Source organism: Prionailurus viverrinus, chromosome F1 (genome assembly GCF_022837055.1).
Source record: "Prionailurus viverrinus isolate Anna chromosome F1, UM_Priviv_1.0, whole genome shotgun sequence".
In the NCBI taxonomy this organism is placed as follows: domain Eukaryota; kingdom Metazoa; phylum Chordata; class Mammalia; order Carnivora; family Felidae; genus Prionailurus; species Prionailurus viverrinus.
Window position 1 is genome coordinate 14,807,800 of NC_062577.1, and position 14,289 is coordinate 14,822,088.

At 48.1% G+C, this 14,289-nt stretch overlaps 1 protein-coding gene across 1 annotated transcript in view; it reads right to left on the minus strand.

The window, feature by feature from the left end:
* TNR (tenascin R) overlaps positions 1 to 14,289 on the minus strand; it is an 82,607-nt gene that overhangs the window by 43,284 nt on the left and 25,034 nt on the right. Inside the window, exon 7 of the mRNA XM_047840799.1 lies at positions 10,577 to 10,762. Within this exon, the coding sequence (XP_047696755.1) occupies positions 10,577 to 10,762 (186 nt within the window). The remainder of the gene's footprint in view (positions 1 to 10,576; positions 10,763 to 14,289) is intronic.

The following is a 14,289-nucleotide window of genomic DNA, read 5'->3' on the forward strand; positions in this document are numbered from 1 at the left end:
AACTAGGGGAACATCTTTTCTTGCCTCTTCCAGGTTTAGGTGGTTGCTGCCCATGTTGGGCATTCTGCTCCAGGCTCTGCCTCATAGTGTCTCAGTCTGCTCGGGTTGCTATCACAAACTGCCACGGGCTGGGTGGTTTAAACCACATTTATTTCTCACAGTTCTGGAGACTGAGAAGTCCAAGATCAAGGCACCAACAGATTTGACATTGGGAGAGACCTCACTTCCTGGTTCATAGATGGCCGTCACCTCGCTGTGTTTCCATTCAGTGGAAGGAACAAGAGAACTCTCTGGGGTCTCTTTTACAAGGGCACCAGTCCCATTCATGAGGGCTACTTGCTCATGACCTAATCACCTCCCAAAGTCCCTATCTGCTAATATCACACTGGGAATGAGGTTTCCAACACATGACTTTTGGGGGGACGCAAAACATTCAGTCTGTAACACGTGGCATTCTCCCTGTGTGTCTGTGTCTTCTCCCCTTCTTATGAAGGCACTTTGCACATTGGATTTAGGGCCCACCCTAATCTGTTATGACCTCATTTTAATTTGGTTCCCTCTGTAAAGACCCTATTTCCAAATAAGGTCGTATTCACAGGTTCCAGTTAGACATGAACTGGGGGTGGGGGGTGGGGGGTGGGGAGGGGGGACACCATTCAAACCAGTACACCATCAAGTTATGAAAAGAAACTAAGGCAAAGAGTAAGGGTATGGCCAGCTGGAGAGGACACTCAGACTTCTGGCCTCAGGGATTCGGGACTTTTAGGAGAACTGGAATGTCCCACCCCTCCCCCAATGTCGTCCCTTCCCCTGAGCAGCTGTGACTTCCCCGGGCTTCCTGAGGTAATAGGAATGACTTTGACAGGAAATGCATTGAGCAACCTTTCCTTAACAAATGGTTTGGTTTAATGAAGGAGAACGCTGCATGGTAGCCAGAGGGCTGTGCATCCCCTCGTCAGTAGAGCTTTAGTCCAGCCCAAAGCAATAAATGTCCCCATGCTTGAGTGAGACAGTACCTGCCAGGCCTTACCAACCAGGCTCCCTTGAAGGAGTGTATGAGAGCCAGCCCTCTTTTCCCTTTCTCAGACCAGCTCCAGCCCACTTCTTAACCCTTCATTCTTTCTTCCTCTGAAGTGTCGACACCAGTGGAGGTAAAGTTTGAAGAGTGACAGACTTTGAGGTCTGCCAAACTTATGTTACCATTCATTCTCTGCCACTTTCTACCTGCGTCACTTTGATACTTAGTATCTTTGAGCTTCAGTTTCTGTAGAATGGGAAACCCGGTGGTATTCGTCTGGAACGGTGGCTGTGAGGATTAAGTGCAGGATGGTGCCTGGCCCATGGCAATAGTAGCTGGTTTTATTATTACCTCACTCGGAGAACTATTCCAGGACCTTGAGTCCTTTTTTGTGTGTCCCAGGTAGGTAGAGGCTAGTCCTGGGCACACCTGTTGTCAGTTTGCTGGGGCTTAGCCTGTTCGCTCTGATGAAACAAGCGATTCTGGAAGTCCAGCTGTCAGCGAGGAGCTGGCCCCTGGCTGGGAGGAGTACCTGCCGCTAGATTGAGTGGGTGATTGCGACGCCCCCGGAAACGTTGGAAGCACACATCTATCTCCGTCAATATGTTCGGCGAGTCCCAGGTACATCCTTGGTTGGAGAAATTAGGTTACCTTTGGAACATAAACTACTTTTCTTAGGCATCTGATTGAAACCTTCAATTGCCTATAATGAAGTAGAAATTCTCTGACGTAGATGAAGGGTGACAGATCGAGGGAGTAAGACAGAAATTATATGTTGCCGAACGGATCTAACATGTAACGTTTTCATCTGAGTTTCTTATTTATGAAGCTTAAATGAAATGTTCAATAATTTACAACGGAATCGTCTTTTCCCAGAAAAACTGCAGAGCAGAATTTAAAGTACTCTCGTCCCAGGCTTTCTGTCTAGGGGATGGGAAAGTGGGACTCGTTTATAGGTTCCTGCCTGCTGCTTTCTTTTGATTTTCTGCAGCTTTCTTCCTGTGCTACAAGTGAATTGTTGCTCTTTGCCAGCAGGTAAAATACAGTTCTGCTGGAAAAGAAAATGTGTATCCGAGGCGTATCCAGCACACTTATACATCAGGACTCTGCGGACTCCTAGGGATTTCTCACTTTTTAAAGACCCCATTGCTCTCTATCAATGCTCTCTTTATCTTTCCATCCACCTCCTGAAAATGGTGGCATTTGAATGGCTCTGTTCCCTTTTCTTCACAACAGCTCAGAAAATTCATCCCATGGGAAACCACCACTCTCCATGCCTTTGTTTGGCTTGGAGGTTGATGCTTTTCTCAACTCTTTCACTGCATACCCATTCTTCGCTGAACTCCCAAAGGCATGCAGTTCATTCACTCACCAAACATTATTGAGGGCCTCCTCTGTGCCAGGCACAGGGTTGGGTACTGGGGATATCAGGGTGAGCCGAATGGACATCACCCTTGCCCTCAGTGATATAAAAGAAATCCGTACTGAAGGAGGGAAGTATTTATTGAGCACCCACAATACACCAAGCTCTGAGTTTCATGCAGTGGAGAATCTAGAAGAACAATGAAAAAGAAAGGGAGGGAAGAAATGAGGCCTAAAAATTGAGGCAAGTTTTTTGAGGGTCTGATGGTCAAGAGTACTCCTACTAGCTATAGGTTCTTAGAGATTCGTACCTGTTACCTCACTTAATCCCCCTGCGGCTCTGCTGGGAAGGCATTACTGATGAGCAAAAAGAGGCTCTGAGAAGTCCATTCCTTGACTAAGGTCATAAAGCTAATACACAATAAAACTGGCTTTGGAACTCAAGTCCTTTGTTTTTTCCTGCCATGTCCTAGCAGGGTCCCTGTCCCTATGAGAGGAGGGTCCCTATCCTCCAGAGGAGTGGACTAGCTGATTGGAATTTCAGTAATTGGGCACTACACCATGGGCTTGCTAACTAAGGAAACCATTTCAGAGGGCGGACAGGATCAGCATGCCTGTAGTGACCAAGGGAAGCTTTCTAGAAGAGGGACTTGAGTTGAACCTTGAAAGCTAGCCAAGATTAGGAAAGGTCGAGGGAAGGGGATATGGAATTCTCTGGTGGGCAGGATGGGGCACGCGAGCAGGAAGAGATTAATTAGGGCTGAAGAGCGAGAGGAATGAGCACATTGTCCCCTGCAGCGCAAGGGTTGTGGGTGATGAACGTAGAATGACTCACTTTCCTCTGTTTAGGAAACCTATTCTTCCAGCCTCCTGCTGCTAGGAGGGAAGTCATGGGGAGAAGCAGGCCCAAGAAGCTGAGATTGCTACCTCTTACCAGCAAAACCATGAATGACATCTGGGATCTGCAGGCTTGGTTGGGTTCAGGCAGATCCATAGAAATGGGGACCCTTTCCATCTCTAAATCCCTGGTCTCATCTCCTGAGTACTGTGAACCTCAAGTCTACCAAACTGGGTGAGGGATTTGGTTGGCCCTAGTGCATTCACAGGACACCTGCTCTCAAAGGGAGGGGCAGATTGAGGACCCTGTGCCCAAGAAGTTTGCAGACCATCTCTCAGTTTTTACAACAATGATGTTATTATGTTGTTACTGTTAGTTTTCATGTTGGTCTCCTCACTAGACCCTAAGGTCTTGAGTTAAGGGGTTTGACTTTTTTTTATATTTTAAAGTTTTTTAAATGTGTTTTTAATTTATTTTGAGAAAGGAAGAGAGAGAGAAAGAATGCACACATGTAAGCAAGGGAGGGGAATAGAGAGAGGGAGGGGGAGAGAGAGAGAGAGAGAGAGAGAGAGAGAGAGAGAATTCCAAGCAGACTCTGTGCTGTCACTGTAGAGCCCTACGTGGGGCTGGATCCAATGACGGTGAGATTATGATCTGAGCCGAAATCATGAGTCAAGTGCTTAACTGACTGACCCACCCAGGTGCCCCTTGATTTTTTATATTTTAATTCAGAATGTAGCATAGTGAAAGAAATACGTGATGCATGGAAGCAGCATAGCAAGGGTGACAGGAATGCTGGAAAGACTTATGAGGGCATATCTGAACTGGGTTTTGAAGGATCAGAGGTATCTGGGCCGAGAAAGGGCATTGCGGGCAGAACGAATAACACAGGCAATAGCCGATCTGGTAAAATAACTCACGAAAACCAGGGATCTAATGGAGGGCCCCTCTTAAGGAAGAGTTCCAACAGTGGAATTTGGGTACTAGAGATTTATAGATGGGAAATAATTGGAGACAGACAGAGGATCTCCTGGGAACCCCTGAAATCACACCAGATGGGCAACATCTACTTTTTACTATCATGGAGGTTTAAGCTCCCAGGCTCCCCATCCTTATCATCTTGGGTTACGGTGGATGCTTCTCCAGGGTTCCCTGAATGAATCAGGTTTTGGAGGACATCTACCAATTTTTTGAGTGTGGACGACATTCAAGCATCAAGAGAAGCAGTCAATCCCATGCTGACTTTAAGGGAAAGTATGACCCCACAAACCTATATTAAAAAATAATAATACTAAGGAATATTCTAGAATGCAGCTCTCTTGTTGCCAGTGAGATTAATGATAAACATGGCCCATCACCCCCTGTCCCGCAGGAACGTCGTATCTCTGGGTCTTTACTGTAAATAGGCGCTCCCTGCTGAAGAAGCCAAAGCAGAAGACGACAAGTTCCCACCTGGCTTTCTCCTGGTTCCTTTGTCCCAGTCCTTTAACACAAATAAGGGCACAGACGCCCTTATGTGCCAGCTCTGTGAGGAGGAAAGCTGTGGAAGCTTCTGGCCATTCCCCCCTCTCCTCCATGTGGGTCTCTGCAGCCCACTCCCCACTTTCTGGCCCCCAGAAGGCATCACCTTGTTCAGAGGGTGCCTTACCAGAATGGCCACTTGGGGTCGCTGTGACTTCACCTGAAGGAGGCTGAGAACCATCTGGCCTGGGCCACAGGCCTACTGCCCAACTCCTCCTCAGAAGAGCCTGCCTGGCATTGAAGGTCTGGCCCTGGGTCTGGTGTTTGTGCCCTGGCACATCAGGGAGTGCAGACAGGGTGAAGTGAACATCAAGTGCCTTGGTCAGCACTGTTTTGCCAGCTGGACTTCTCAGGGAGTCTCGGGTTTCTTCACGGAAAATCCTCCTGTGGACATACACACGGACCTCTGCACCTTCGGGAGCCCACCTTCTCACCACCAGACCCCGTGGGATCCCGGGGAGGAAAATGTGGGTTTGGGGAGAGGCGTCTGTTCCAAGCCCCCAGAAACCAGCGGTCTCCAAGGTGGCAACTCCCAGACCCAAATCGTGACGTTGGCCTTGTGCGTGAGTGAATGTATCGTGTGTGGCAGCTGTAGGTCTTTGTCTCCTTGCAATCTTGTGTCGTACCGTGATGTCTGTAGGAATCTTCAAGGCCCTGGGTTTCCTAAGCCCGGGTGCTGATTTTTCTGGTTAGCAGCGTGTGGCCTGGGGGTAGAGTTGCTCAGGGCTGTGATGAACTGGCTCTGGGGGCCTGGGTTTGAGCCCAGCGCTCACAGGGCCATAGGGGCCAGCTCCTTTAACCTTTCTCTTGGCCACGGGGCTCCTCAAGTGTGGGCTCCTGTTCATGCGGGAGCACCAGGCAGAAGAGTGTGGACGGCTGAGGACGAACCCCTCTTCCTTCCTGGCAAAACCCTGCAGCCACAGGCCTCTGATGATAGATATAGAGGAGTCACCTCAGACACAGAGCGGTGTTTATCATTTGCATTGGGTGGAGGCAGGGTTTTGTGACCGAATTCCAGTCAAGGAATGAGAATCTCCTTCTTTTCCCACCGTCTCCCACATTTTCTGTCTTCCCTTCCTCCTTCCAGAGTTTTCTTTAGGGTTTATGGTTTCTCATCGCTGCCCAGAAAACAGTGGTACGCGTCCTTGGTAAGTGCTGCCTGTCTAACCGAGAGGTACCTTGATGCGCCTGTGAAATACATAACTCTCAGCACCCCTTTGGGACTCCAGGTATGGTACGCAGGCCAAGCACACATCATCCCAGCCGAGAGGCTGAGCCTAAAAAACTGATCATTAAGGACACAGAAACCACCAGAGCAGAGGAAAAAAAATCATTGCAGACACTGAGTCTGTTGTTCAGAAACAAGTTCATACTCCAGAGGGAATTCACTGGGCATTGCCTGTGGAGAATAATGGAAAAGAAATGTCTGGCATTTTGTGCCCGGGCCTGGCCTCTGTGTTGCAAAGGGAGAGGCATGTGTGGGGGAAGGCTCTGCCAGGGGCCGCTTGCCGCGAGCCCTCTGCGTGACTCAGAGGCCCAGAGAGTCAGCCAGGGCCTGTGTCCCACAGCACAGGGGTGATCGGTGGCTGTGAAGACGAGGGCTTCAGCAGGGAATAGCAAACACAGATGCCACGGGATGTCAGGGCTTAGAGTCAGCCGTGAGAAGAACGGGGGTGTGAACTTGTACTGGGGAGAGAGGCCAGGCTACTGTGCACCCAGTCTGAGCTTTGTGGGGATTAAAAACCATATCAGATCGAATGGCTGTTGAATGTTCACTATGAGCCGGTCTCCATCCCAGGTGCTTGTATACGCAGATATATATGATCTCATTTAACCCTCCCAACAACCCCATGAGAAAGATGTGATGTCCTTCAGACCAGGGAACTTAAGCCTGGGAAATTGAAGAAATTTGCCCCAAACGCACATCCCTGAAGTCAGTCTCAAACCAAAGCGGGCAACTTCAGAAGCCATGCTCTGAATGAGCACCTCTCACAAATCACCTGGGGGTCTTCTAGAACGCAGACGCTGATTTGGTAGATGTGGTGGCGGGGGGAGAGGGCTGTAAAAGCTCCTGGGGTGATGACTTGTGGCTGGTGCCCACACCACACTGTGAGAAGCATGGTCTCCGCTCTGTGCCACGCCCATTACAGGAAGTCCTAAACCGTTAGCTCACTGACCTCCTCCTGCTCCTCCCCCTGCCCCCCTCATCTCTCACCATCATCAGCCACGTACGGAGTTTGCTATGTTAAAAATACTACTTCACATTCATTAAATATATGATCTCATTAAAGCCTCATCATGGCACAGTGACGTAAGCAGTGTTATTCCCGGTTTACAGAAGACAAAACAGAGGCTTAGGCAGATTAAGTCAGTTGTCCCAAATCACACTGGAAGTGGTCGTGCCTGGATGCAGGATCCAAAGTCCTGGCTCCTAACATGTTCCACAGAACAAAGCATTCAAATAAACCTGGGGCAAGAGGCAAAGGGACCTTGTGCTAAGAGTCTCCATTATGATTTTTTTCTTTCTCTTTTGTATTTATTTTTATTTTTACTTTTTAAATTATTTTAATGAGAGAGGGAGTGTGGGAAGTGCAGAGGAAGAGGGAGAGAGAGAATCTTAAGCAGGCTCCACGCTCAGCACGGAGCCCAATGTGGGCGGGGCTCAATCTCTTGACGATGAGATCATGACCTGAACGAAAATCAGGAGTCAGATGCTCAAGCGACTGAGCCACTCAGGCACCCCTTCGGGGTCTTTTTTAAAAATGGAGATATAATTGACATATGACATTCTATTAGTTTCAGGTGTACAACATAACAATTCGATATTGGCATACGAAATGATAACCACGGTAAGTCTAGTTAACATCCATCACTACGAATAGGTATAATTTTTTTTCTAGTGATGAGAATTTTTAAGATCTACTTTCTTAGCAGCTTTCAAATATATAACAGAGTTTATTAACTACAGTCATCCCCATGACTTACTTATTTTATAGCTGGAAGTTTGTATCTTTGACCATTTTCACCCATTTTGCCCACCTCCCCTCCATCCCCCACGCCGGTCAACCCTCAGTCCGTTCTCTGTGACTATGTGCTCCGCAGTTGTTCTTGACTAGGAGGTAGGACATGTGGGGATGTGCAGAGTTGGAAGTTTCTACCTTCTCTTTCTGGCCAGGGAGGAATTGCCTCAGGTGAGCCCGAAATGCCCTTCCCACCTGTGGCCGGGGTCTTGCTTTATACGTGCACATAAACAACTTGTTTGGAATGAGAAAACAAAACAAAACAAAACTCAGGCCTTGGAGGCTGAAAAACTTTCCTTTTTAGTGTCCAAGTTGGGGGGCGAGGGAGAAAACACAAGTATCTAGAGCTGGGATCAAACTTCTGCCTCATTTTGCCTTCCCTCCTTTCAAGTCCGTCCTTCTCTTCCCCCAGATACCACAGGAAGAGAGCCCACAACCCTTGTAATTTGCATCTCAGCAAGTACAGACATACTTGATTTCCTTACATGCCTATAATTCCTTCTTAAATCACATAAAGCTATTTGCCTTTATAAATCTCCCCAGCAGCGAGCTCCCTGGGATAATTACGTGGAATATATATTTACAGTTTTATTTCATAAGCTCGACTCTAACCAAAAAATGGACCTCGCTAAGCCCACTCCTCAATAATAATTTCTCCGTTCCTTATAAGTCTACAGCATTTACATTTTGACTGTCCTTTACTTTTAAGTTCTTTAGTACAAGCAGCCATGAGATGGAAGGCTTTTGACAAGTGTCAGAAGAGCTGCCTTGGAGCCACAGCTGTGCCTCTTGGGAGCTCTGCGAGCGTGGGCAAGTTTCCAGACTCTCTGGGCCTCAGTTTCCTCATCCAGAAAATGGGGATGGTGACATCTGTCACGAGGTTATGGTGAAGAGTAAATAAGCTATAACTATGGGGAGGTGCCTGGAATAAGATAGATGATCAATGAATGTAGAATCTTCTTTGCCAGGCCTGGGAAATAATAACTAGGACGTGACTGGATGCCTCTCTATCTCTCTCAGGATTTTATGGCGTATCCTCCATCTGAACAACTAGCCATCGTTTTTGTAAATTGCTAATTGCCAAATCAGCCTGCGGCTCTAGGCAAGGGAGGGGGGGCTGCACTTGGACTCAGTTCCCTCCTGCATCATTTCAGTTTTTTTGTTTTGCTTAATCTTTGTGAATGTCTCCTTCTCTCTGTGGAGGCCTTTACACCAGCTGGCGTGTTCCTGCTATGTTTAATTCACCCCCATTAACCTGCTTGGTCAGCAGATCTTTCCATCTCCTTGCTGTGCTTCGAGGAGTGCGTCTGTCTGGAAAAAGCATTTATTATATTTACTTTAACTGGCCTCATTTTGCAAGGCGGTCTGGGATTTCGGTTCGGGAGGAAAACAGCTTTGATTATACTGCCCTTGTTTACTGTATGCACTCTTTGCTATGTATCCCTTATCTACTAAGATGGCAAGTGCTTTTGCAGGAAGCCAAGACACAAGTTAAATAAAGTCTCGGTGAGCTCGCTGGTAGCCCCTGGGTGGCCGCTTTGCACAGTCTCCTTCACCTGAAAACCATGCCCCACATTTCCAGTCATCTACCTTTCAGTGCAGTCCAGTGGGCAGGTTTTCCTGGATGGGTGTGTCTAAGGTCCCAGGAGGAGCACTGGCTAGGGCCCACATCCCCAGGGGGACAGGGAGTGCTCCCCAGCCAAGTGTCATGGTGATCTAGGGTGCTGACTTAGTCCGCACTATCATCCTCTCGCCCTCTGATTGCGGCATAGCTCCCTGACCAGTCTCTGCCTCTGGCCTTGCCCTCCTCCCACCCACTGTCCACACAGCAGCTACATCTATGTAGTCATTGTATCACCTTATTTAAAATCCCTCCATGACTCCCCATTGCCCTCAAGAATAAACTCAAACTCTTTATGGGGTGTATAGCATGACTAGGCTCTCCCCTTCTCGAACTGGTCTCTTGTACTCTATGCCCCAGTCATAGTGAATGTTTGCTCTTTTCTTTCTTCCCTTCCTTCCTTCCTTCCTTCCTTCCTTCCCTTCCCTTTCTCCCTCCTCTTCTTCCTTCCTTCCTTCCTTCCTTCCTTCCTTCCTTCCTTCCATCTATCCATCACTTACCTTGGACTTAGACACTTTGCTGGAGTCAATAGTGAGCAAAACCCAGTTGGTCCCCATTCACAGAGCTTTAGATCCAGGGTGGAGACCAACAACAGAATAATGACACCCACAGGGTATAATGATAACCTGAGCAGCACTGTGAGGACAGTGGTCACCAGTGAGAGGAGGCAGCAGGACTAGATAACCTGATCTCACCTGGGGACCATGCAGGCTCCCCAGGAAGTGACAAGTGAACCAAGAGGTAAAAGGGAGGCAGACATAACTGGGTGAAGAGGATGGTGGGAGAGCCTGACAGGTGGTGGGAACAGCATGTCCCAAGCCCTGTGGCAGCAGGGAAAAGGTGTTTGAGGAACTGTCGGACACGGACCTGTGGTCCTGGAGCACGGGGAGCACCAGGGCACATGGGAGGGCGGGGAGACAGGAGAAGACTGTGGGGAAACCAGGCAGGGCATGTGGGCCACGTGAAGAGGTCAGGAGAGAATGTGTGAAGGCTACCTGCGGTGGTCTGTACGAGACTTGTAGTAGATTTGGCCAAGTGACAGAAGACAATGGAGGGCAGGAGATGCGTGACAGGGACTTGAGAGAGTAAATGAGTGGGATCTGGGGATGGCAGGGTGGAGCTGGGTGCACTGGGAGGAGAGCAGTGAGGGTGTGGGGTTAGGAACCGATGTGCCCCCGGAGCCAGGGTGTACTCACCTGTGAGGGTGGCTCTGGTGGTTGGACCGATACTCTTGGGGACCAGCATCTCGTGGTACTGCTCACCCGCGAGGGTGCTGTACACGACCTTGTACTCCTGGACCTCTGCTTCACTGTTGTCCCACTCCAGATCAAGGCTGGTGGCCGTGTGGGAGCCAACCCGCAGGTTCTTGGGGGCGTCAATCTCTAAAAAGAGTCAGACATCACCAAAATTTGCGTTTGTCACGCATCTTGAACTTTAACACGCTTTGGGGCGAGAGCCCGTAGCTCCTGACCCTCTGCTTCACGGTTTGAGTCAACCCCAGGAATGGTCTTGAGCCTTTGGCCTGCCAGGTGAGCCACAACAGATTCTATGGGCAGTTTGGAGAGTTTTACTTGGGAGTTAGATATCAACACACTTTACGCTTGCCCCATTTCCATTCAGGGAATGTTCTAGAATATTTCCTGAATGGTGGTGGTGGTATTCTAGAAATTTATTTTTGAGACAGAGAGAGACAGAGCATGAACAGGGGAGGGGCAGAGAGAGAGGGAGACACAGAATCTGAAATGGGCTCCAGGCTCTGAGCTGTCAGCACAGAGCCCGACGCGGGGCTCGAACTCACAGACCGTGATATCGTGACCTGAGCCGAAGTCGGACACTTAACCGACCAAGCCATCCGTCTCTCTCTGTCTCAAAAATAAATAAACGTTAAAAAAATTATTAGAAATTTATAAATGAACCAGTTATCATAAGCTTGACACACTAAGTGAGGGAAAAACCGCAGGAGGAAAAAAAATCAGAGATGGCTTCCAAGTGATTATGACAGAATAGAGTAATAGCAAATTTGGCCACCAAGCTCAAAGGAGACAGTTGATTGCAAGACTTTGAAGTATAAGCTGTCTTCCCTGGGTTTACCTGCATAGATACTGATGAAAGGTTTGTAGGAAATTAAGTATACACCTAGGGGATGTCATGTAGTGGAAAGAATATAGGCTTTGGGGTTAGGCCTCTGAGCCCAGCTCTACCATAGTTAAGTCTTTGGTCATGTGAGGTGTCACTGGGCCTTAATGGCCACATCTGTAAAATGGGCTAATAACACCAAGATTTCAAGTTGTCCTACAGATAGGACAGTGCATGTGACATGCGTAGCATGGTACCTGGTGCAAAAACAGGTGCCTAAACCCTGGGAGGACCTCCTGTTGCCTCTGAAGTTCGTCCTGAGTTCCAACAACATGGCACCCCCAATGCTTGCTCTCTGGAGTTCCAAAGACTCCTCTGCAAAGGGAGACCACCAGCACACAATCTCTCCCACAATCCTGGGCGGCTGATTCTCTCTCCCCAGAGACAGGTCGTCTCCTCAGGCAGAAACAACACAAACAACTTGCAGGGTAAGAGGTCATGAAAACTGCCCCTTTAAGAAGTTCTCAATAAGTCTTGTCTTTGAGACTTGAATTTCACTTTGAAGTGGACCAGCTCTTTGTTCTGAGAAAACCTCCAGCAGACTTCTAATTTGCAAATGCCAGGCAAGTATATACCAATTGTTCTTGGGGAAGACAGAGCACTGTGAATCAATCTGAGTGCAGCTGCTCCAGAGTGAGAAGTGTTCTGTTTAGTGATGTAAATTAGGTGAATCTTTTAGCAGATTTATGTCTCTGCAGCTTATTTTTTTCTGAGGAATGTTTCCTTACTCAATGTGGAGCTGGCATGCCAGATTCTGTGCGTTCTTGACATGCTGGGTGTGTTATTTCTCTAGCCTTGGGATGGAGAGAGGAGCTTGGAGAGAGGGGCATATGGGAAGAACATGCTGGATCCTGTGCCCCGAAATCTCACGCAGGAGCAGAGGCTGCGATAAAGGACCCAACCGGGTGTGGGGTGTAAGGCCTGAATGGACCCGGAGCAAAGAGAAGTTAGAGTTAGAGTTCAGGTTGAGTCCTATACTTACCTACTGCTCTTCACGACTAAAAATCCCGGACCTTGAAAACTGTGCTTTTTATTTTCTGGAATTTTTTGGCCTTAGAACCTATGCACTGTGGGTAGGGGGCAGTGTTTTCCCTGAAGGAACCAGACACTTTCCACATCAGCGATGCCAAAAGAGGTCAATTCCGGGAATAAGGGCTTGAGAATGTTGTAGTAGGCAGTTAGTTAGGTTCTTACAGGATGCTTGGAGGCCATCAAAGGGGAAGTCATGGCCAACTGGGAGAAAGTCAGAGGCTGCCCTGACCTGAACCACAAGAAAGGGAATTAAACCAGACAGGCCCAAGATGGCTGACAAAGTAGGCCAAAGTTCACGTTATTCCTTCATTATACTACATTGCCATACTCAAATCTTTTCCTAAGGGTGCCATGACAGGAAACCCCTGACCAAATAAGGAAGAAAAAGTGCATATAACCCACATTCCTGAAGACACCACCCTGCTTCCAAGAAATCCCTGCCTCAAGTAATGAACATTCCATTCCCTTGTTAACAACTGTCAATAAAAGATGGAAACCCAAGCCCCAGTGGGCGCAGCTCTCCCTTGAGCTCTCCTGCTCTCACATCTAGAGAGTGTACTTTTGCTTTAATAAACTTTCCTTCATCCATTTTGAGATTATTTTTGTGACTGGTGTAAGAAAGTGGTCTAGTTTCATTCTTCTGCATGTTGCTGTCCAGTTCTCCCAGCACCATTTGTTATAGAGACTGTCTTTTCTCCATTGGATATTCTTTCCTGCTTTGTCAAAGATTAGTTGGCCATACTTTTGTGGGTCTAATTCTGGAGTCTCTATTCTATGCCATTGGTCTATGTGTCTGTTTTTGTGCCAATACCATGCTGTCTATACACAATGGAATACTACATGGCAATGAGAAAGAATGAAATATGGCCTTTTGTAGCAACATGGATGGAAGTGGAGAGTGTTATGCTAAGTGAAATAAGTCATGCAGAGAAAGACAGATACCATATGTTTTCACTCTTATGTGGATCCTGAGAAACTTACCAGGAGAGCATGGGGGAGGGGAAGGAAAAAGAGGGAGGGAGCCAAAACATAAGAGACTCTTAAAAACTGAGAACAAACTGAGGGTTTATGGAGGGTGGGAGGGAGGGGAGGGTGGGTGATGGGTATTGAGGAGGGCACCTTTGGGGATGAGCACTGGGTGTTGTATGGAAACCAATTTGACAATAAATTTCATATTAAAAATAAATAAATAAACTTTCCTGCTTGTACTGCTCATCCGCTGTGTTGTGTCTGTCCTTGAATCCTTTCTCATGGCGAGACCAAGAGCCCCTGGCAGCGACAGCTTTTGGACGGGCTGGGTCAAGGCTTCAGGGCCTGAGGTCTCCCTAGTCCACCCCGCAACAGGAGGGGGTCTTAGGAATGGGGTGGAATGAAATGGTTTGCTCCCCTGGGTCTTGAAGCCCGATCTCTCTCTAGGGGGGACAACTCAAGGGCTCCCCTGTAGGTACGAGCTGGTCTGGTACCTGCAACAGGTCAGCAAGCCAGGGGAAGGCAAAGGCAGATGTCCAGGGTGGCCCTGTTGAGGGGCTTGGGGGCTGTGGACATCTAGTCCCTAAAACATAAAATTAGCTCACGCTTTTCTCCTGCTGAAAAATTGCCTGTTGCTTCCTATTACCAACTCCTAATCATCCCCCGCAGGGCTCTGTGCTTCTCAGACATCATCTTGTATCACTTCTACCCTAATTCCCTGTGCTCCAGTTGTGCTGACATTTTTTCTGCTCCTGAAACACATCAAACTTAC